Source organism: Ambystoma mexicanum, chromosome 2q (genome assembly GCF_040938575.1).
Source record: "Ambystoma mexicanum isolate Mex_15411 chromosome 2q, UKY_AmexF1_1, whole genome shotgun sequence".
Classification (NCBI taxonomy): Eukaryota; Metazoa; Chordata; class Amphibia; order Caudata; family Ambystomatidae; genus Ambystoma; species Ambystoma mexicanum.
This window is the reverse complement of record NC_090924.1, coordinates 1,277,507,312-1,277,530,720: the sequence shown is the minus strand read 5'-3', so window position 1 is coordinate 1,277,530,720 and position 23,409 is coordinate 1,277,507,312. Positions and strand designations below refer to the sequence as shown.

Below are 23,409 nucleotides of genomic sequence, written 5' to 3'. Positions count from 1 at the left end.
ACTGATGCTTCCAATACACATATAGGTGCAGTTCTGAGTCAGCTGGATGAGAAAGGCAGGGAACACCAAATCTGCTTCATTAATTAGTCGGAAACTGAAGGACCCTGAAACAAGGTGGACAACCATAGAACGTGAATGTTTTCCAATTGTGTGGTCTTTGAAGACGTTTAGACAATACTTGTATGGATCTACTTTTAGAATTAAAACAGATCACCAACCCTTGAGATGGTTAATGAAGATGAAGTGTGGAACATCCTAAATTGTTAAGATGATCAATCAGCCTACAAGGATTTGATTTTACCATAGAACACAGGTCTGGGTGTAATCACCAAAATGCTGATTGTCTCTCCAGAAGGTATGACTGACTGGAGTAAGGAGATTCATCCAGAGGTGGATTAAATTCTCCTGTCCCTTAGTCTGGGGGAAGGGACGAGTGTTAGGGAGAATTCTCAGAAATGTGCTAGTTCCTCTCTACCTTAGAGACCCCCAGCAACTTTGCTGGATTTTAGGACTTACATTTTTTACCTGGAGAGAGCAAAACCCTTTTTCCCACTCTCTCATTTATTTTAATAACTCTGGTTATTTTGGGTTTAACAACAACAACAACATCTTAAACATAGGCATTCATCACAAAAAGAAAATTATGACAATATTGGCAATGGTAGGTAGCAAAGTCATAAGGGTACATTGGGTACATTTGCGAGTCAGAAACGGGTGGCAGTTCTGGCTATGTGTTATGTCCCTGGATAAGGAGGGGGCGAGGGGGAAGAGGAGTGGGTGGGGAGGTATATCTCTCAGTACACATCTAGCCATTTCCCCCATATCTTTTCAAATTTTCGGGGGCAGCCCCTAGCATTGTAGATGCAGCGTTCCGTAGATGCGCATCTTTTTAGTTTGTTGATCCAGCGGTTGAAGTATATTAGGTCTGCTGAGCCCCAAGTTGCAGCGATCAGCCGTTTCCCTGCTCCCAATGCCACTGTAAGGAATGACTTTTCATGTTTGGTGAGGTCGACCTCCCCCGGGATACCCAAGAGTGTCATTTTAGGGTCTTTTGGAATTGGTGTTCCTAGTATGTTGGAGATCATATTGATGCATTCATCCCAAAAGGTTTGTAGCACCTCGCAGTCCCAAATCATGTGAAAGAAGGTACCTGTCTCCCGTTTGCATTGGAGACATGTCTAATCTCCAGTCCCTCCCCATCTGGCGAGGACTGTGAGGGGGTAGTAGGAGCGGTGAAGTATTCTGAGTTGTATCAGTCTGAGTTTGGCTTCAATACCTATCTCTCGGGGGAACATCAATGAGTTTACCCAGTCTTCCGGTTCCAGGTTACCCAAATCCCTTTCCCATTTCTCTTTCAGCTAAGTAAGTTCTTTAGTTCCAAAAGAGTTAAAGGCTTGGTAGAGTATGGTGGTGACTTTGGAGGGTATACGTTGCAAAAGAGTATTAGTTTCTAGGGGGGAGCTGGGAGGTATGATGGATATGTCCGGGAACTGGGTGTGTATGGCGTGAGCCAGCTGTGCATGTCGGGACCGGTCCATCAGTGTCGGACCAAATTTGTGGTGAAGCGTATCGAACTCTAGTACGAGTCCTTCTTGGATCACATGTGCCAGTGTGGTTTTCCCTCGCTTTTCCCAGTTCTCGAAACAACTCATTTATTTAAAATGTGATTTGACCTCTGTGTTTCATTTAAGTTATGGATTCTGACAAACTCCATATCCATCATCTTTTACATTGTGTCACACAGCATCTTTAGTGCAGTGACACAGGGAAGTCTTTCAGATTTCCCAAGGTTTGAATACCTGTCTCTTGGATAAACTACTGTTTCCAAGAGCAGTAAAGTGAAATTGACTTTACTTACAGCTGTAACTTTCTAGAACCAGCACACACTATCTTACAATAGGGTCCTGGAGGGGTTACTTAGTATCCCCTTTGTCTAGTTTCTCATGTAACATTTTTATGTTACCCTTTCCTCAACAAATGGTTGGTGGCAGGGGTTTAACTACTGTGGTGTGCATTTACAGCGGGCTGCGTTCGCAGCTGCAGGAAAGCACCCAAGGCTGCCATTTGTCACAATGTCCCTGGCTGCCTTTTTTCGCCATTTCTTTGTGGAAAGGTGCTTCTTGAGATTTAATCTGCGCGCAAAACCGGGTTTGGTCCCCTTGTTCGCTTTGCCTTTGGTGGGATTCACGAGTGAAGCCCGCCTCTGGCTCCAGGGTGTGCGGCAGGGGCAGGAAGCGAGGGAGGTGCCCAAATCTCCCTGGCTTAGACTCCTAGGAGACAAGAATGCACTCTTAGGTGATTGGCCAGCTGGCTGTCCGGCAAGGACAGCCAACCTGCTGGGTGACTGACAGCTAGGCCGGAATGAATGGGAGAAACCTGCATTAAAGGCAAGGCTTTTTGGCTTTGAAGGCAGAGTCGACCACTGAACGAAGGAATCCGAAGAAGAACTGCTGCAACTCCTGGACCATTGGTTTACCCAGTGAAGCCCTGCTGCTGTGCTGAAGCTACAAATTCGCCTCAACCCCTTGAGTAAGTGGGACCAATCAACTCCGAAGTAAGCCACCTGGACATCCTCTCGAAGCTGGTTGAAATTTCACTGCAGTTGCTGCTGGAACCGAATAGCCAGGGAGAGGAACACCAGTTTGTGTGTGTTGCTTTTAAGTTGGCTAAGAGCTCCAGGAAGATCCTCCGGACTCCCAGGAAGCAGGACTGACCGAGCCTGAGCCACCTCAGAGTGCTGGACCCCAGATTCAAGAAAAGCCCATCTCGACAGCCAAGAGTCCGCAGTGTTGCTATTTAGCTGAAACGGTTAAGTGCCATTGAATAGAAGTTGATCCTTTTCTGTCGCTGATCGTCCCGTGGCAGTGCAGGAGTCCTATAGAAGTCTTCCCTCTTGTCCCCACGACTAAGGCCCAGGAACACAGGACCTGCAGAGCTGCACAGTAACAGAAGCCAGCCAAAGGCCTTTTCCTCTAACCCAAAGGTACTGTACAGTCAAAGAGAACTTACCTCTTGTTGTGTAACTGCACTTGTTCTCAGTGGATACTTGTTGTGGTTGCTTCTGTAGAGTTGCTGACAGCTTCTTTACTTCACAAGCCTAACCAGCTTGAGGCCTTACTTTGATTTCTTCTTTTCTACAAAGACTTCTAAAACATTGTGCAAGACTTTTACTTACTGATTTAAGAATATCAAGAGTGTGTATTTTGAAGTGTATTTGTGTGTTACTATTATATTGCCCCATCTGAAGAAGGCTTACTCTGACTGTTAAATTAATAATTGTTTAATCAAGACACCTTGTGTGTAAGAGTTTATCTGAATACTGGTCATTGTGAATCTCTGTGTAACTCCACTACAGCTCACATTGACCCCTCTTGAGGTAAGCCTAGCTGATCAATCACACCACCAACCTGTGTAGCACAGACCTATACCAAAGGTTGGGTTCCTATTGCCAGGAGGTCAGGGTTGTTGTAGTGCACCCAAAGGGTACTGCATACAATCTTGCCTAACAATGAGGACAAATAGACTTCCGTACAATGGCTGTCTTCCCGAGCTGACTGTTCTTCAATTCCAGGCTTTCTGGGTGGAGAGCTCTACAAAAATGTATACAGAAGCGGCTCATCTGGGGAAGCACCAAAACATGCATAGGACTGTGGACCGTGAAACTTCCCATAGGAGAGGATGTTTAGTTATTTCACAAAATTAACTATTACTAGCATTGCAGCTCCACTATGAAGTGAAATGGTGACAGAAGGTAGAGTGGGCAGGAGTGCACCGTTTTTAACTATGTAGATGTTTGAGAATAGAACTGCCTGTTAGGGAGAATTTTCATTTCTGTGCTAATTCCCTTCAATCTTAGAGATCCCCAGCCCTTTGCGGGAATTTGTACTTTTTAAATTTTAACCCCGGAGTGGGGCCTTTTTCTCCCTCTCTGTTTTTTTTACCTTATATGGATTTTGTGTTTTCACCATTTTTGGAGTCTGACTAACTCCATAGGCATCTGCTTTTTGTATGGTGACACACAGCACCTTCAGTGCAGTGTCACTGAGAGATCCTTGGGATTTCTCCATAAGGTGTAAATAACTTGTGTGTGAACTACAGTTCCCAAGAATAGTAAAGTGAAATTGACTTTACTTACCTTTTCTCTTTGTAGGTCCAGCGCACACCATCTTAAGTGAAGTGGCGGGGGTTTACCTGGTAGCCCCTCATCTTACTTTACCATGTAACATTTTTATGTTTGTTTGTTTGTTTCCCTCACTACTTTAAATGGCTGGTGGCAGTGGTTTAACCTTTCCTACCATTGTGCTTCTCTACCGCAGGCTGAACCCCCAGCTGCAGTACAGCACCCATGGGTGACAACTTTGTCAAAATGGCCCCGTCTTCTTTTTTTTGCCATTTTCTGTTTGTGAGGTCTTTCTTGGCTTTTGCTCTGTGCATTGAGATATGTTTGAGCCCTTTGTCTTGCCTATGGTGGGCTTCTGCGTGTCTGGATGGACAGGATGTGAGGGAGGGTCCCGAAACTCCCCTGTCCTTTGTCTCTAGGAGTGCGTGAATGAAACTAGTCCATTATTGGCTGGCTGGCTGGCCTTTCAGGACAGTCACCCTGCTGTGGTGCGATTGACAGCCCAGGCTGTGCATGAATGGGAGAAACCTGCTAACAAGGCAAGGGTTTTGGGACTACAGGCAGTCGAACACTGGAAGAACATCTGAAGAAGAAACTGAACGAAGCTCGCTGCAACCTCCTGAACCTTCAATTGACCGGTGAAGCCCCCCTGCTGTGCTGACCTCCTTTTTAACCTTGACAGAGAAGCTCTTCAGGAACGACTTCTCCCCTTGGGTTAGTGGGACCCACTAACCCCGAGACAAACGCCACTTGGCGCCCTTCCTTGTGCATCTCAGTTGCTGCAGAAGCCCAATTCCTGTGGTCGAAGGACCATAATTGAGTGCAACGTCTGCCGCAGAACAAATTCGGCTAGAAGGCACCAAGAGCATCCAAAGGACGCTCCAGAAGCACAACCTTCCTCACCAGAGTCCCCCTCACCAGAATGCAGGACCAAGTGAGCACGGAAAGTCCAACCGGTGTCCTGCGATCCGCATCAGTGCTGTTTACGAAGTGCTGAAACTGCAAAGTGCCACTGAAACAAAAAAAACCCGTAGCTGCCGACAACCTTCCAGAGTACTGCCGCAGGAGCCCTCCAGACGTCCTCCCTCTTGTCCCCACGACTGAGGCTCAACAACCAGGGTCTGCTTGGCTGTAGAAGACCGACTCCAGCTAGACCACCTTTTCTTCTAACCAGAGGTACTGTTTGAGTTTGGGAGTGCTTACCTTCTTGCCTTAAGTGGTGCTGTCTCACTTGAGACTTGCACCTGCTTACTTTCTGAGTCGATTTCAACTCCCTTTTCACAGGCTTACCAGCTTGTGGCACTACATGTTATTTTTCTGAACTCTCCAATTTGTGCAAGACTTTTATCCAAGAAGTGCATCAGATTCTGTGTCCAAATGACTTTTGCTGTCCTGGCTCCCTAAAGGCACTCTTCGTAATCCATTGACTTTGGTACTGCTTCTCCCCCTGTAGGTTGTGGCTTGTTAAAGGCTGTTAATGCTGGGAAAGGCTTATCTAGACTTCATTGGAGAATCAGTTGTCCTCACATATTCTGAGCATCTGTTCAAACCTTTTTGCTTCCCTTAACCTTTCCTTTCTGCAACTCTGAATCTGCAAAGTATGCTAGTGTAATTTATAAATGCAAATATTATCCTTGTGATTGAAGTCACCTCTAGGTGTAGGAAAAGTGTATGAAGCATATCCAAAGATTGTTCACTGGCTTGTTTGATTCTAAAAAGTAATTTCAAAGTTTATTCGTATTTTTACTATCTTTTGCATTTTTAAAAAATGCTTATTTAAAAATCACATTAAATAAATAACTGTATAACTGAAACCTTGAGTGTAAGTGTTATTTGGCTACTTGTATTTACGGATTTCAATTGTACAGCTCTACAGCTCACATTTACCCCTCTTGAGATAGGCCAGGCTGCTCAGTCACACTACCAACTTGTGCAGTACAGACCCATACCAAAAGGTGGGTTACCCAATACCAAGAGATATGTGTTGTGTAGTCTCACACAGTGCGAAAGCACCAATTCTTACCAAACACTGCCATCAGGCCTAGCAAACCTGGTCAATTGAGAAGGATCATGGAAAATGTATCGTACAACATCCAAAGGGCTGGTGATAGTCAGACAGCCATAGTAGGGGGAGTTTTCCATTTGCTGTGGAATTTAGGTTTACTTAAGGAGTGGGAGCGTGGTGCACAGGGGAAGGAACAAGTTTCTTACCTGTACCTGTTGTTGCCTAGCATGGGTCTGGCATGGATTGACATGCTCATTAATATTCCCCGTTGTCAGTCCGGGAATCCTTGGTAAAAGAAAAAACAGGTTTACTTTCACTTATAAACTGTCTTTCTCCTATAAACCAATTACTGAGCTCTGGGTCATACTGCCCCCAGCCAATGACTGCCTTCTCCCTAAGCCCCTCCTCTGGCAGCCATCTTCAGATTTGGTAGCACACAAAGTGGAAGTATGAATAAGAATAGCCGCAGAGGGACAGGAGGAAGGGTTTGCATGTGACTCCATGCCAGACCCATGCTGGAGAACAACAGTTACAGGTAGGTTACCTGTTCCTTCTCCAGCATGGGGTCGGTCATGGATTCACATGCTCTGAATAAAGAATACATAGCAGTACATACATACACAACCATGGGAGGTGGCAAGGCTCAACAAAAGTAATTACTCTTACCTCCTCACCAGACTCACCTTCAAGCGAAGAGGTTGCGTAGCACTGCTTGGCCGACCCTGGACGCCTCGCTGGAATCCCTGTTGACGCAGTAGAATCTTGTGAAGGTGTGGATAGACCATCACATAGCAGATGTTAAGCAGGGGCACACCAGACAGGAAGGCCGTCATCGCTGAGATCGCTCTGGTAGAATGGGCTCTTGGACGGCCAGGCAGCGGCCAGGTTTGCCAACCGGTGACAATGAGTGATGCAGCCGGATCTCCAGGTTCCACCTGGAGATGGAAGCCTTGGCACAAAGGCCTTTCCATGGTTACCAGGACCAAAGTTCACAAAAAGTTGAGATGTCTGCCGGAAACTTGTGCGAGCCACATAGAACTTTAGAGCACGCGCCACATCCAGCGAGTGCAGAGTCCCCTCAGACGGCTACGAAGGCGTCGGAAAAAACACAGGTAACACCAAATGTTGGTTGAGCTGGAATTCCGAATGAACCTTCAGCATGAAGGAGGGGTGTGTCCGCAGCAGCACCCTCGTATTGTGAAAGTTAGATAAGGCTGCTTGCAGAATAGGGTCTTGATCTCACATACTCTCGTAGCAGAGTAGCCACGAGGAGAGCAGTCTTCCCCGAAAGGTACTTGAGAGGGCATGATGCATAGGCTCAAAGGGGGACCCCATGAGCCTTGTCAGAACCACGTTGAGTTCCTACACTGGGGCGGGCGGCTTCACTGGCGGGAACGATCGGAACAGTCCTTTAAGGAACTCCTGGACCAGACGGTCTGACCAAACCAAAGAACGTCACGGGGACCTGGTGTAGTGGGAGATAGCCGCCAGATGCACCTTGATGGAGACATGAGCCAGCCCCGCCCTGGTCAAGGACAATAAGTATGGAAGGATCTGCGGCCGTGACCTTCAGAAAGTTGATCTTCTGTGTCCGGCACTATGTCGCAAAGTGCTTCCACTTGTGCCCGTTGCACTTAAGAGTCAACGATGATCTGGCCCTTGCAAGGACCTCCCTGCAGTCTGCCTGAAGCTCGTACCCACCAAACTCTAATGCTGCAGGAGCCAAGGCCTCAGGTTCAGTGACCCTGGGTCGTGATGCAGGATTGCGCCTCCTCCTCTGGTGAGCAGATCTGTGACCTTTGGCAGCTTGACTGGTGGTGACGAAGACAGGCTGAGAAGGTCCGGGTACCAAATCTGCCTTGGCCACGCCGTGGAGACGAGGATCATCTTACACCGGTGCTATTGGAGTCGATTGATGGCTCATAGCAGGAAGGTCAACGGAGGAAATACGTGCAGGAACTGGCCTTCCCACAGGAAGGAAAATGCGTTCCCCATGCTCTTTGGCTGGTGGAACCTGCTGGCGAACCTCTGGCATTTGAAGTTCGTCACCGTCACAAACAGTTTGATCCGGGGCCAGCTCCTTTGGCGGAAAAGACTGTCCACTTGATCCAGCCAAAGGTCCCACTCTTGGCAAGAGCGTAGTTCCCTGCTGAGGGAGTCGCAATGGTGTTCTTGACTACTGCCAGGTGAAAAGGAATGAGGAACATGCCTCAAATCCTGCGCCTCTCTGGAGAGCGCTGGGGACCTGGTGCCCCTCCCGCTTCCGGATGTAGACATTGTGGTGGTATTGTCTGTGAAGACCCTCGCCATCTCGCCCTTAAGGGACGGGAGGAACGACTGGAGGGCCCAACACACTGCCCGCAGCTCCAGGACATTGATGTGGTGGTCCCTCTCCTCTGGTAGCCACAGGCCCCTGGCGTGGAGACGTCCTTTGTGAGCTCCCAAACCCTCCAGGGAAGCGTCCGTGGTGACCGTCTCCTTGTAAGGAGGGCTCTGTAAATCTGTGCCCCTGGCGATGTTGGAGCGCACGCCTCACCACCTCATCACTCGACGGAACTTCTCATCGAGGAAAATCTTGTTGGTGAAGCTTCTGGACACTTGGATCCAACGAGCATCCAGGAGCTCCTGAAGAGGTTGCATCCGCAACCTGCAGAGTCTGATCAGGTAGATACACAACATCATGCCAAGCAGCGACTTGATGGTAATCACTGTGGCAATCTTCAGTGCTACCAGCCATTGCACCCTGCCCAGAACGGACGCTATCCTGTCTTCTGAGGGAGCCGCCAGGCAGGAGACCGTGTTGAGCCTTGACCCGAGGAACAGAGCGTCTTGTGATGGAATCAAGCAGGACTTCGGATTGTTAAAGGAGAACCCCAGATCCGTCAGCAGCCGGACGGTCCTCTCCGTGTGATCGACAGCAATCTCCCTTGACTTGGCACAGATGAGCCAGTTGTCGAGGTAGGTGTACACATGTATTCCTTGTAGGCACAGATGGGCTGCCACTGCTGCCATGCACTTCGTAAAGACCCTGGCTGCCAACTTCAGTCTGAAGGGAAGGGCCTTTAACTGGTAGTCCTTCCCCTGTACGACGAAGCGCAGGACTTGCGATGTTTTTGTGAATGGGGACGTGGAAGTAGGCGTCCTCTAGATCCAGCGACGACAGGAAGTGTCCCTCCTCTATTTGGCTGAGCACGTGCTACAACGTGACCATCCTGAATTTTTGGGACTTTATATACTTGTTGAGTCGTCGAAGATCGAGAATGTACCTCCAGCCCCCGGTCTTCTTTTTTACTAAGAAGTATCTGGAGTAAACTCCAGAGCCCCGGAGCTGCTTTGGAACCAGCTCTATCGCCCCCTTTCTTAATATGGCCTAAACCTCCAGCCGCAGCTGAGGGATGTGTTCCTGCCGAGCCAGCGGTGGTTTCCGCGGATACTTTCACTGAAACTACAAAGTGTGTCCGTGGGCGGGAGCGTCCAGCACCCATTGATCAGTGGAGATGTTTTCCCACACGCTGACTAAGTTCGCCAGCCGGCCTCCCACCAGGGTGCAGGCCCAACGTCTTGGCCGGTTCCATCCTGCTTGGCGGCCTGCGCGCTGCCTTGGGAGCCTAGATGACGACGGCCACCTCCAAAGGCCTTGGAACGACCCCGGTAATCCTCCTGGGTCGTGGAACGGGAGGGTTGGCAGTACGAGGATGATCCTCGGGTGAAAACTTTCGATCTGCCCGACTTCCCTCCCGAGGAACGAAAGGACAGACGGTGCTGTTGCAGCATGCCCAGGGCACGGGCCGTCTGTGTCGGTCTTGATGTCCTGCAGTGATTCATCGACAGCCTTTTTAAAGAGGTTGTCTCAGTCGAACGGCATGTCCAGGACCCTCATCTGAACTTCCTGCCTAAAGTTGGTGGCCTTCACCCAGCCACAACGACTGAGGCAAACCCTGTTCCCCATCTGGCGTAACCCTGTGTACGCAATGTCCAGGGCCACTGTGATGGCGTGGTATGACACCTCCCCCCCGAAGGATCTCCAGCGCCTCGACCCGTTTGTCCTCTGGGAGGAATTCCAGTAGCGGGGCCATCTTGTACCTTAACTACCGGTCGTACCTGGCCAGGATCGCTAAAGGATTAGCCACGTTGACCGTCGTAGCCACCGAATAGAGGACCTTTCTATCCAAAGCGTCCAACTTCTTCCCCTCGCTGTCCGGGGGAGCGGAGGATAACGGGTTGGGTGACTTCTTCCGCGCAGCCGCCGAGACCACACTTGGGTGCAGACTCCGGCTCCTGGTATTTCTTCTCCAGCCGGACTCCTTTTGCCAGGGCTGAGGCAGAGTTTTTCAGCAGTGCTAGGCCCTCATCCCCAGACGTCGTCCAGGAGGAGCACCACTAGAATGGTCTTCCTTCTCGCCTCCCGGTGTTGATAAATGAAGCCCTCCTTCGTCTCCTCCGGCATGAGCTGGAAGAATTCCGAGGGACGGGCGACCATGGAGTAGAATAAACCAACTTCATCCAGGGGAGAAGCTCTTGGAGACAGAGGTTGCCACCGTCGGTGCCCGTCGTTGCTATGTCCGTCCCCGTATCCCTAAGGGGGGAGGGCACGTGTGGCGGCCGATGAGGCCGTGGTGGTGGGCCCGATGTCCTCTTCTGTTTCTCCAACACAAACGTGTGGACAGTCTAAAGAATGTCCTGAGACAAATCTCTTGGAGGTGTCGTGGGAGCAGGCTTGCTGGGCCCAGCGCCATCATCCCTGCCAGTGTCCTCGCCCCTTTCAGCGACCTCCTCCTCCTCGACATTCCCGTCTTCGTCCCAAATGTCCTGCGGGACTGTGTGGACGGAAACCATGTCCTCTTCGTCAGAAGAAGAAATATCCATGCCCTGAAGCCTTTCCACAAATCCTTTTTTTTGTGTCCTGAGGGGTCGGTCTTGAGCTTAGGGGATGGCATCTTCTTTTCTTTTCCACTGGTTTGGCCGAAGTTTCCCGGCCTTGGAGGAAGAGCCACTCTGGCCGCCGTCCGGGCACCCTGGACTGGGTCAGCCCCTTTCGCCTTTGAAAGTACGGCCTCCACCAACTCGATAGTTGAGGACGATTTAGCCTAGAACACCTGGGCCTTCACGGGCAGGTCGTACACCTACCCTGCGGCTTGGCCTTCTCTGGTTTCTCCCACAGCTTCACTTGGGTAGCTGACTTCCTCTTCGAAGAACTGGAGCGATGGCTGGAGACAGAGGCTGATGGGAAGATGAGCACGCCCTGCTCGTGGCAGGAGACGCTTGCGCTGTGACCCCGATGGAAAAAGACTTGCAGTGCTTGGCCTTGTCTTTGGCCCCCACAGATGGAGCGCCCTCAAAGGACTGCTCAGACAGGTTGGACCTGGGTGAGGCATGCCCCTGTGAACCACACAGGGTAGAGGCCTTGGTGTTGAGCCACGCCGCCATCTGCTGTGCCGATCTTTGAAGGTGCACTTGGTAAAGACACGACAGATCTCGCAATCCTCCTCCTTGTGCGTCAGGTGAAGACAATAGAGGCACGTGGAATGCTTGTCCTCCAGGAACACATTCCTCAAACTGCAGCTGGTGCAGAGCTTGAAGAGGGAACCCCCAGTCTTCTCGTCTAACATGGTCCGGCGTGCGGTGTAGGCCTGATGGCCATCTGGAATCTTCAGAGAAAAACACTCACGATTCTGCCCTTGAGAGGTGATGAAAGATGCCGACAAATGTATCCCTGTTAGTCGGATGAAGAAACGATCGATCAAGCCTGTGTGCTCTATCAAACAAAAATAGAAATTTCTTAGCAAAAAAGCGCAAAAAACGTAGAAAGCTCTAAGCGCGAAGCATGATCACTCCCAACACTTGGACGTGCAGTAAAAATCTGAAGATGGCTGCCAGATGAGGGGCTTAGGGAGAGGGCAGTCATTGGCTGGGGGCAGTATGACCCAGTGATTGGTTTATAGAAGAAAGACAGTTTATAAGTGAAAGTGAAAGTGAAACTTTTTTCTTTTACCGAGGATTCCCAGCCTGACGACGGGGAATATTCATGAGCATGTGAATACATGCCAGACATCATGCTGGAGAGCAAAAGTACTAGCCAAAATGAGGGTAGACTTTTCTTCAGAGAAGTATGCCCTCTAAGCAGGATACCGCACAAGCAAGGTAGGAAACAGATCCCCAAGTTCATATACATTGCATTTATAAGGGGCAAAGAGAAGTACTGACATTGCTTAGTGGGCCCACTGGTGAAATACAGTTTCAGAGAATTAAATGGACATCTACGTGTTCGGCAATTATCAGAATAACAAGAGGGGCTAGTGGTCAGACGTAGAAGCATTCCAACTGAGAAATCTCTTAGGCGAAATCCTGCAAGCATACAAAAAAAACACTGAATAAAAAAGGTAGAAGTACCGAGGGCTGAGCACAAATGCTCAAGGATCTGTTTGTATGGCCGCCGTGAAAGGAAGCAAACATATCTGAATAAAGAACAAAACCGTGAAGAATATTGGATGCACTAAATTTCATTTCTAATCAATTATACCTTTGTGTATGAAGAATATTCAGTGTAATGATAGCCAGATGTGATGGGAGATAAAGGCCCCTTAAAAGAAAAGGCATTAAGGGCCAGCGAGATAGATTTATTAGGGTTGGCCTGTCCAAAAATTGGCTCATAGCATGATTGTGGGAATAAGGCGCTCAATGTCTGGCCTGATCTCTGTCCTAGCACGATTAATAGTATCAGATAAAATTGTATCAGAGCTAATGCTGTAAAAACAGGTTTCAATGGTTGTACTATATTGTCTTTGCAGAATTAGAATCCTTATATCTAAGAGTTTCCATTTACCCAGCAAAAGCCCACATCACAGAAAAATTATAGTCTCACACAGTACAGAATCACCATAAAGATCATGTCACAGATTTACCAGAGCTAGGGACAGAAAGGGCTTTTGCCTCATGAAACCATAGTGTGGGCAGCAGCACGTAAAAGGGTGAGCAGTTGAACACTAACAAACCGATGACATTATCAATGAAGCTCAAAAGCACAACTTGTCTACTTACTTCAGGACATTCTGTACAAGAATGCCTGCCACCACCCCCATTGTGGTTGGTAGACTGGCCGCACAAACTCCCTCTCGCTTTAATGTTTTTTCATCAATATTTGCAGCAACAACAAGAGGAGGAGCACACTGAAATGGAAGAAGAGAATCATTTCACTTTCAAGGGCCTCGTAGTATGCCCAAATCGCACACAATGCTCATCATAATCTAAGATTTAGTATTGAAATACAAAACTGTGTGAACATAAGGATTTCACATAGTTTAGATACTTAATGGACATCTTAATTCCATTTCTCCCCCAATGCTCCTTTGTAATGGCAAGTGTGGAAAATATGCCCCAAACAGGGAATCCAGTGTGGGGAAATTTGACCGTACACACTATTTCCCACAGTGTACCAATCTTTAGATTACAGCAGACAAATAAGTGTGTCAAATGTAAGCAAAATCTTGTGAATGTAATCAAATAAAAAAAGAAAGGATAGGCAGTTTATTTAGCACAGGTTTTAATGATCGGATCCCCTCTTCATCTCCCTAATCTTAGATAGCTGCAGATAAGAAATGTAGGTTATTTCCACCTAGCAACTTAGATGTTCTTGTTAATGCTTCGCTGAAGAGATTTGCATTTACATGGTGGGAAAAAAAGAAAAAATGGCAAACAATGTAACTAAAGCACAGGGGTAAAGTGATTTCCACAAGACTAAACCATGAACGTTGAGAAGGGATTAGGATCCAGATATTCTGCGTTTACAGTCAGTAACGTGTCACTTCACCACACCTCTTTCCTTTTCTAGTCTGTGGTCATTTTTTGATGTAATATAGTAGTTAATGAAGTCATTCCATTTATTTTTTAGAATGACCATGCTTTTCAAGAAAGTGAAGCAGGCGGAGGAAATGCATAGGTCACAGCTCACATAAATTGGGGACAAGTGGGAAAACCTGAATTAAAACATTGGCATTTTTCAACAGAATTGCAAGGGAAGTGAACATAACATCCTAGAACACTTGTCAATGGGCTGCAAATCAGTTAACAGTAGTTCCAAGCTGCTGCACAGGAGTAGAGTCTGCTACATAAAATGATGCCCATGGTAATATTCCAGGTGTTCTTATTACAGTCTATAATCTTGCTAGAAAACACTAAAAATCGCTCCTCGCTAGTTTTCTTGGAGTAATATTCCACTGCATACTGTCCAGATTGTTTCTAAGTACTGACATATTTGACAGAACAGGGAGTTATTGATTTCATGAATTGGAGCCAGAATTAGAACCTGCATCTTCTGGTTTCAAAGTCTGCAACTACACTGCATCATTCCCTCCCTGCACCACTAACTCTCTCCCGCCCCTTCGCCCCCGTCTGCTACTCTCGATTTAATGAAGCCTAATGTATTTGTGTAAATTTTACTTGCAAGCACTCAACCATTTGTCAGTTAAGAATATTGGAGTACAGCAAGCTATAGTGATTTGCCCAAGATTACAATTCATCTCTCTTTGTTACAAAATCTTAAAGCTACTAGACCAGTGTTGGGTAGATTTTCCCTTTTGAGTTAATTCTCTCCACTTTGTGAGTCCCCCCGCATTTTTGGATTATTGGACCGATTCTCCAGAGTGAGTTGAAACCTTTTTTCACACTCACTCATTCTTTTACTCCATCCTTGGGAACCCTTTTTTTGCACTTTTTAATGGAGTTATGCTTCCCTCCATCTTTTCTGGCATTTACATTCCATTATTGCAGCACACAGAACTCACTTTCTGTGCAGTGTTGCTGGGAGCTCCTTGAGCTTTTTATTTTGTCCCACTTGTATTTTATTTTGTGAAATCAGCAACCACCACTTTCAGTGGAGTGCTGGGAGGAAACATTCTCTCAATGTTCTCACTTTTCCAATACCGTTTAGTTACTGTTACAAGTTCATCTTACAGGCTGGTGGCAGTGTACTTTTTTGCATGACTTTCTGTGGACTTGTGTCACAGGCTGTCTTTGCAGTTGCTGTAAGAGACACAAGGCTCATCATTTGCCTAACATGGTGCTGTTCTTTAAGGCCTGTTCTTGATGACTTGTTCTTTCTTTAGCTTTATTCTACCTGCCTGTGTGGGAGAGGTCTGGATGGGTCCTGTCTTTGACGGGCTTCCCTTGGAAGGGGAAGAAAGGGGAAAAGGGGGAAGAAGGAAATCTGCAGCCACTTCCAGCAACCGCCAGTGCTGTCTGAGTAACTGCTGCTGTCCCATCATCAACTTATGTGTGTCAGGGAAGCCCCGAAGCGGATGCGTTCGTCTCTTGGACTGGTGGGCCTAACCAGTCCCAAGACTAACTGCATTTTGACAATCCCTAGACGAGCGGAGATGTCCAGTCTGCAATTCATCAATGCCCGGTTGGTTACCTGTACCATTTTGCGATGCAATGTCTGCTGAAGAGCGGTTTCGTCTGAATCTTGGTAGGCATCCTTCTGGGCCTCCATTGACTGGATCCCGCTCCTGAAAGTCCCCTCAGCCGACAGGAGGACCGAGAAAAGGCACAAACTCCACTGCACAGAAACAGAGTCTTGAAAAGGCACCAATGAGACAGTGCTGCAAAGTTCTTCTGCTGGGTGTCCAACTGCTTGAGTGCAATGTTCAGATCAATTGCAAATTGTTTTCTTCAGTTGCCAAGACCAAGAAGCCCGAACCGGGGTCTGCTGTCGCCTCTCCTTGGGGACCGTCCTGCTGCACCAGCTGCCTCGCTTACAAGCACAGTTCACCCCCTAATACTTATCTGGGGGCTGCTTTGTGGTTCGTGTGCTTCGGAGGGTTGCAGTTAAGTTGTTATTTGCATCCCCCAACCGTATTTTGGGCTACATTGGGGTGTACAACACTTTGTGATCGTTACCAAAGAAACGTAACTGCTACTCACCTCTTAACTTGAAGAAATCGTCAGAGACTCTGCCTGTTCACTGCTTACCTGCCTTTTCTTTCTCAGCCCTTGGTCACTGAGCCCCCGGTGCCCCCCTTGACTCTGCGAGACTCACCTAGAGTAGGGTTGGACTTCTTAAGATTGGCTAAGCAAGGGTTAACTAAAGTTATACAAGTTGGTCTAAAGTTTGTATACTCGTTTCAGAAGTTTCTACTACTTGTATTACCTTACAACTTCTCTAGGTTATCCTTTGTATATTTCAAGTACTCTGTTTAATACTACTGTGTGATAGTACTTACCTTACTTGAATGTTGTAAGCCTTAGTGTACATAAAATAAATGCTTATTTTTATAGAACTTCTAGTGTTTACTTAAACTAGGTGTATGCTCCGAGTACTGTGTACACACTAGAGCCCTCATCCCTCCTAGATGAAGCCTGCCTGCCTAGCCATTGCTACCAAACCTTTGGGTAGTTCAGGCTAAACCTAAGGGGTGTCCCCCTGTTCATCCAAGGTGGGATTTGTAAAGTCTTGTCACAGACCAGACTTTGGCAAAAAACCCTAACAACCACTTTGTTTCTTTTTTTATCCAGTCTTCTTTGTTTTAATATAGCACTTTATATTGGTGTTCCTTTTATTTATATGCCCTTTCACATTTAAAAGGTAAGTAAGCCGAAATCTGCAGATAATGTGTGTAAAGATTGCATACATTTTGGGCTAGTGGCGTTAGGCAAGAATTGATGTTGTAACACTGTGAGACTGCAAAACACTTGTCTGCTTGGTATTAGGTAACCCACCTTTTGGTGTAGGGCTGTATTACACAAGTTGGTAGTGTGACTGAGCAGCTATGCCTATCTCAAGAGGGGTAACTGTGAGCTGTAGAGCTGTAGCAATGAAATTCGCAAATACAAGTAGCCAAGCAACACTTATACTCAAGGTTGCAGTTATAAATAGTTATTTATTTAACATACATTTTTAAATAAGCGTTCTTTAAAAAGGGCAAGATATGTAACAATCAAATATACTTTAAAATACTTTTCTAGAATAGCATAAGTTTAGTAGATACTCTTTAGAGAAGCTTTTTACACACTTCCTACACCCGGAGGCGACTTCATTCACAAGGACACTAATAGCATTTATATAGCACTAGTACACTTTGCAGATTTTGAGGTTAAAGAAAGGAAAGGTTAAAGGAAAGAACGTTAAACAGTTTCTCAGGGCATGCGAGTATACTTAAATCTTCCAATGAAGTCTAGGCAACACCTTTCCCAGCAATAACAGTCTAAACACATGTTATCACCTCTGAGGGACAGAAAATATCAAAGTCAATGGTCTAGAAGAGTCTGCAGGGAGCCAGGTAGCCAAAGTCAATTGGAGCAGAGTCTACGGAGCAGAGGCACTTCCTAGTTAATAAAACTCTTGCACAAAGTTTGAGTTTTTTGTAGAAATCACTTGGAGTCTCACAAGTTGTTACACTTGTGGAAAGCAGAGCCGAAATCAACTCTAAAGTAGCCACTGCAAGTCTCAAATGAGAAGAGCAAAGCTAAAAAACACTGAAGTAAGTACCCCAAGTCTGAACATTACTCTGGTTTGAAGAAGAGTTGTCCAGCTGTCTTCTGTCCCGCTGCAGCGATGCAGATAATGGGTTCCTGAGCCTCAGTCATGGGGACAAGAGGAAGGACATCTGCTGGACTCCTGCGGCAGCAATTTGGAGGTCTGCAGCAGCAATGGGCTCCTTTCGGATCAGCTCCACTTCGCGGTTTCAGTGCACGATAAACAGCACCACCACAGATCTTTGATACCGGTTGGGAATCCTTCACTCCTTGAGTCCTGCACTCTGGTGAGGGGACTCGAGCTCTGGTCGTCCTGCTTCTGAAGGGTCCTTGGGAGACTCCTGGAGCTTCTGGCCGAATTGCAGATGTTGCACTCTTACGGATTTCTCAACCCCTGGCACTAGGTTCCTGCAGCAGCAAAGAAGTACAGCCAATCAGGGAAGACGGTCCAGTGGAGTTCGCCTCGGGGTTAGTTGGTCCCACTAACCCAAGGGAAGAAGTCGTTTCTTCCGGAGCTTCTCTTCGAAAGGAGTTTCAGCACAGTAGCAGGGCTTCACCGGGGAATTCAAAGGTCCAGGAGGATGCAGCAAGCTTTGTTCACGGTTCTTCGTCAGGCATTTCTCCCAGTGGTCGACTCTGCCTCTAGTCCCAAAACCCTCGCCTTTTAAGCTAATTTCTACCATTCATGCACAGCCTAGCCGTCACTCAAACAGCAGGAAGTCTGTCCTCAAAGGACAGCCAGCCAGCCAGCCATTCAGGACTGGTTGCATTCAGGCACTCCTAGAGACCAAGAATAGGGGAGTTTCAGGAACCTCCCTCACTTTCTGCCCTTCCAGACACACTGGAACCAGAGGCAGGTTTTTATGATTGAACCCCGTCAATGATAAAATGAGTGCTCAAACCTGGCTTGGCGCGCAGAGTAAAATCCAAGAAAGACCTCACATACAGAAAATGGTGAAAAAAGAAGACCAGGGACATTGTGACAAAATGGTCTACATGGGTGCTATACTGCAGCTGAGGGTTCAGCCTGCGGTAGAAAAGCACAATGGTAGGAAAATTAAACCACTGCCACCAGCATTTTAAGCAGTGTGGGTAACATAAAAATGTTTACATGAGAAGGTAGGATAAGGGGCTACTAATTAACCCCCCAGCAGTCCACATTTGCAAGCTATATGACCTACAAATAAGGTTTGGTACATCTCTCTCGTTTAATGTATAGGGGATCCAGTTTAACAGTCCCTCAGAAGTTGTGACAACTTCTGAACTTACAATAGGCTTTTTCTAGGGGTTCTTAGAAAGAAATCCCTTAGACCTCGAGGGGCCTCCATGATTCCCCACCACCTGTCTCACACAATGACACCCATTAAAAAAGAAAAGAAAAAAGAAAAAAAAAACAGTAAAGAGTAAACAAAATGGTGATTGAGGAAAAAGGTTTCCACTCACTCAGGAACGTAGAAAAGGAATCCACCAGTCCAGCAAAAAGTGCTGGGGTCTCACATATGAAGGTGATTTGGCATATAAATGAAAATAGAACCTAAAACACCACCACTGTGGAGGGAAGTAATTGCACCAAAGAAAAATCTTGGAATAATCGCTATGAAGACTTTCTGCGCCTAGCAATCTTTACGCATCTAGTAAACATCACAAATTCCATAAATTAATAGAAAATAAGACCAAAAAACATTAAGACAACTGCTTCAATTAACTCCCATTGAACACAGATTATTAGCCCAGTAGGAGCAAAACATAGTATCAGAGAAAGTAATACCGCAAAACACGCAGAGTCTCCCGGTATAAGAAGCTGAATATGCCCCGAAACTGCATTTTCACTGACTCCAGACTCCATCCATGTTTGGCCAAGTTCGTTGCAGGCCTAAAAACAAATGGGAAGAGGGTTACCAGCAGATCATGATCGAAACTGAAAAATTATTTTCATAAGGTAATATGAAAGCTAACATGATTACACTTACATTCATATATTATTTATCTGAATTTTTGTTTAGTGCTGGCCCTACCAAGAGGGTCTCCGAGTGCCTTACATGGGTCAAATATTGAAAAGGTGATGGTTGAAAAAAGGAGTTACAAAATGTTTTCAGGATAGGTCGATTAGGATAGACCAGTGATAGCAGTGGAGGAGGGCAGGGTTATGCATGGGGAAACAGGTATGCTTTGAGGCTTTCTGAAAGTGGTGCTGGAGGATGCATATGAACTTCAAAACAGGTACTGTAGATTACATTCCATCCATATCAAACATACAGAAGCTTGCTGAAATGTACTCTCCATCACACTAATCACTGAGTTACCAAATGTATGTTGCCACAACCCTATGTACGGTTCCACAGTAGATGCCAACAGAACTCTTTTAGAATTGTGTTGCACACATTGCCCACATTGCCATAAAATATGTGTATAAGTTAACCAATAAATGTACAGGCCAAGAACATTGTTCCATGGCAATAATCATCACAAAGCAACTATAAAAAGGGAACCTGTTTAACACACAATTAACATCTTTGTCACCAAAGACCTATATTATAACGCACATGGGTGACAAGCATACACCAATAATGTTTTGCTTTGAATCAATTCAGGAAAACTTATTAAACTCACACTGTCCCTAAACTCTCCCTGGGAACAGAAATGACCCTAGGGAGTGGTGTTGCGCCGCCTGTCTAACAGGGATAGAGGGAGAGAAATATATCCCTCCACTAAACTCACAGATGAATCAAATTAAACAGCAAGATGCAGCATGATCAACATATGGGTATTACTGAATGTATCCACTGTACCGGTCTTATATTGCAGAACGGCTTCAGAGCTGCCAGAAGCATGGCCACTGCTCTCCTGAACATCCGTGAAGACCTGCTCACCAACCTTGACTCCAACACCCCCTGCGTCCTCATCTTGCTTGATCTCGCCTCTGCCTTTCACACTGTCAACCATGCCATCCTGCTCAACCGTCTCCGTGATAACTTGGGCATCAATAGCTCTTGCTTGGTTGACTTTTTTGGGTCCTTCCTCTCTTCTATCTTTTTCTCTACCTGTGGTGTCCCCCAGGGGTCTAAGCCCTCTCCCTGGATGTTCAACCAATACCTGGCACTCCTTGCCCACCTCATCGCCGCTCTCTTCCCCAACTTTCAGTGCTACGCGGATGACACCCAGCTCATTTTCAGGCTACCCTCGGCCTCCTCCTCTCCCTCTCTCTTCTCGGATTGTCTGCTATCAAGGAGTGGTGTGCCGCCAATGACCTCTGCCTTAATGCCAGTAAGACGGAGATTCTCCTCATCGGCATAACCACTCCCTTCTTCCCTGTAGCTCTCTGGCCGGCCTCTCTTGGCCCTCTTCCTGCTCCCACCTGCAAGGCTAAAAACCTCAAGGTCATCTTCGACTCCACACTCTCCTTCTCTCCTCACATCTCCGATGTCTCCAAGAAGTCACACTACCAGCTGCACCTCTTGAGTGGTATTCTTCCTTCCTTTCCTCTCCTTCCCCCAGAAGCTCACTGTCTCCAGAGCTCTGGTTCTCTCTATGCTGGACTATTGCAACACCCTCTTTCTAAATCTGCCTGCTTCTACTCTCCGCCCTCTTCAACTTATCCAGAACAGGACTGCAAGACTTGTCCTTGGCCTCAAGCCCTGGGATCATATCTCTCCAGGACTGAAATCTCTGCACTGGCTCCCAGTGTCTGCGAGGATTAAGTTCAAAAGCCTTTGCATTTTCGACAAGGACTTCTGGGGTCTGGGGCCTTTGTATCTTCAACTCTCTCTTCCTAAATATCTTCCTTCCCGAGCTCTTCGCTCATCCGCCTCCAACTCCCTCAGGGTCAGTCGCTTCTCCAAGCAACGGGTTGGTGGTAGATCTCTTTCCTCAGCTGGTGCCTCCGTCTGGAACAACCTCCCTCAAGTTTGGTAAACCTACCTCAAAACCCTTCTCTTTGGTTCTGCTTTTTCCCCCTCCACTCCTCTGCTGACCTCCTGTCTGTAACTGGAACTGCACTGGCTACTTGGGCACCGTCTGATCTCGGGACCATGTCCCTCCCACGCCAGTATCTCACACCTGCACTGCCCTCCTGGCAACCCCTGCACTTGGGGACTGTTTCTGTATCCCTACAGTCCCCCTGCCTGCCCATAACACCTGTTGTCTGCACTTATCCATGCACTTGCCACATGCTGGCCGCTACTTACTTACTGTTATAATCTTGCCATGTACTGCACTGTCCCTGCCCCCTTCCCAGGCACTTGCACGATCTGAATGACACCTAGCCTAGTAGGATCGTTGTCCGTCCTCCCTTTGTTCCCCTCCATTGCCTCGTCGCGCCTTGAAACACTAGTGTATAGGCGCGTTATAAATGCCATATCATATCATATTGCCATGCCTTCTCTTTGCTTATAGAGAAGTCCCTCAAACAGGGGTTGGGTTCAGCCCCTTTGAACTTATGACAGTGACAGTCACTGAATATGTGCTAGGCCTCAAGAAGGGGATGGCACGGATGACAGAAGTTTCAGAAAACCTGAAAGCAGGTCAGGCTCTGGTCAAACATTGGCATGGCTGGAAAGCCAACATGGTGGAGTTTACTTCAGACCAGCTTGTCTTGGTTATGGTACCTACATGGCAGAGGGCATTACATGACAAATGGATTGGACCCTTCAAGATTGTGCGTAAACTTGGGAGAGGTCAATTATTTAGTGGCATTGGGAAACCCCAAGGAGGCCCCCTAGGGTCTATCACACTAACCGGCTGAAGGCTTATGTTTCCAAACCAGTACTAGGAGCTTTGCTTCTAGCCTCTGATCAAGAGGAGGCGAGTGAGCATCTCCCTGTTCTCCTCAGGGACAACTGTCAGATGAGACAATTGAAGGAGTAAAACTCTCTTCAGACTTGACTCTGCAACAACAGGAGTGCAAAGCTCTGTTGAATCAATTTGCCTACCTGTTTTCACTGAGTCCAGGCTTGACCCCTTGGGGCCATCATGGTATTCTCACTGGTGACAGTATCCCTGTCAAAAGGATGGGTTACAGAATGTCATATCATGTCAGAACCCAGATAAAAGAAGAGGTCACGAAGATGCTTGATCTTGGGGTTATTAAGTCATCTACCAGTCCATGGGCTAGTCCAGTTGTACTAGTGCCAAAAACAGGAACTAAAGAGTTCAGATTCTGTGTTGTTGATAGAGCTCTTAATGCAGTCACCAAGACTGATGCCCATCCTTTACCCAGGACGGATGAGCTGGTGGACAAACTTGGTTCAGCCAAATTCCTCAGTACATTTGACCTGACCTCAGGCTATGGGCAAATGGCTCTGACAGACCATACTGCATTTTCCACCCCAGGAGGCCTCTACCAGTTTAGGGTTATGCCTTTTGGACTCATAAATGCACCTGCTACATTTCAGAGGATGGTGAATCAAGATCTGAATGGGTAACAGGACTTCTGCATGGTATACTTGGATGACATTGCAGTGTTCAGCCCCACTTGGAAAGAGCATCTTCACCACCTATGATATGTTTTGCAGGCTCTGGAACAGGCCCATCTGACCATAAAGGCTAGTAAATGTCACATTGGTCAGAGTAAAGTGGTCTACCTTGGACATGAGGTAGGAGGAGGTGAAATAAGGCCATTGTCTAGCAAAGTGCAAGCTGTACAAGACTGGGCAACCCCTACTACACAAACACAAGTGAGAGCCTTTCTAGGTCCCACTGGGTATTACAGGAACTTCCCAGAGAACTATGGGGCCATAGCTTCTCCCTTGAATGTGCTCTCCTCACCCAAATGACCCAAGAAGGTCAGGTGGAACGAGGAGTGCACAAAGGCTTTTGA

General features: G+C 47.2%; 1 protein-coding gene across 2 annotated transcripts in view; it reads right to left on the bottom strand.

Annotated features, from left to right (window-relative positions):
- Positions 1–23,409, bottom strand: part of UBA5 (ubiquitin like modifier activating enzyme 5) — a 131,483-nt gene that overhangs the window by 61,701 nt on the left and 46,373 nt on the right. For both annotated transcript variants that reach the window (XM_069648693.1, XM_069648694.1), the window contains exons 7-8: positions 19,363–19,467; positions 13,164–13,291 (exon numbers count right to left, since the gene is read on the bottom strand). In XM_069648693.1, coding sequence (XP_069504794.1) covers positions 13,164–13,291; positions 19,363–19,467 — 233 coding nt within the window. The remainder of the gene's footprint in view (positions 1–13,163; positions 13,292–19,362; positions 19,468–23,409) is intronic.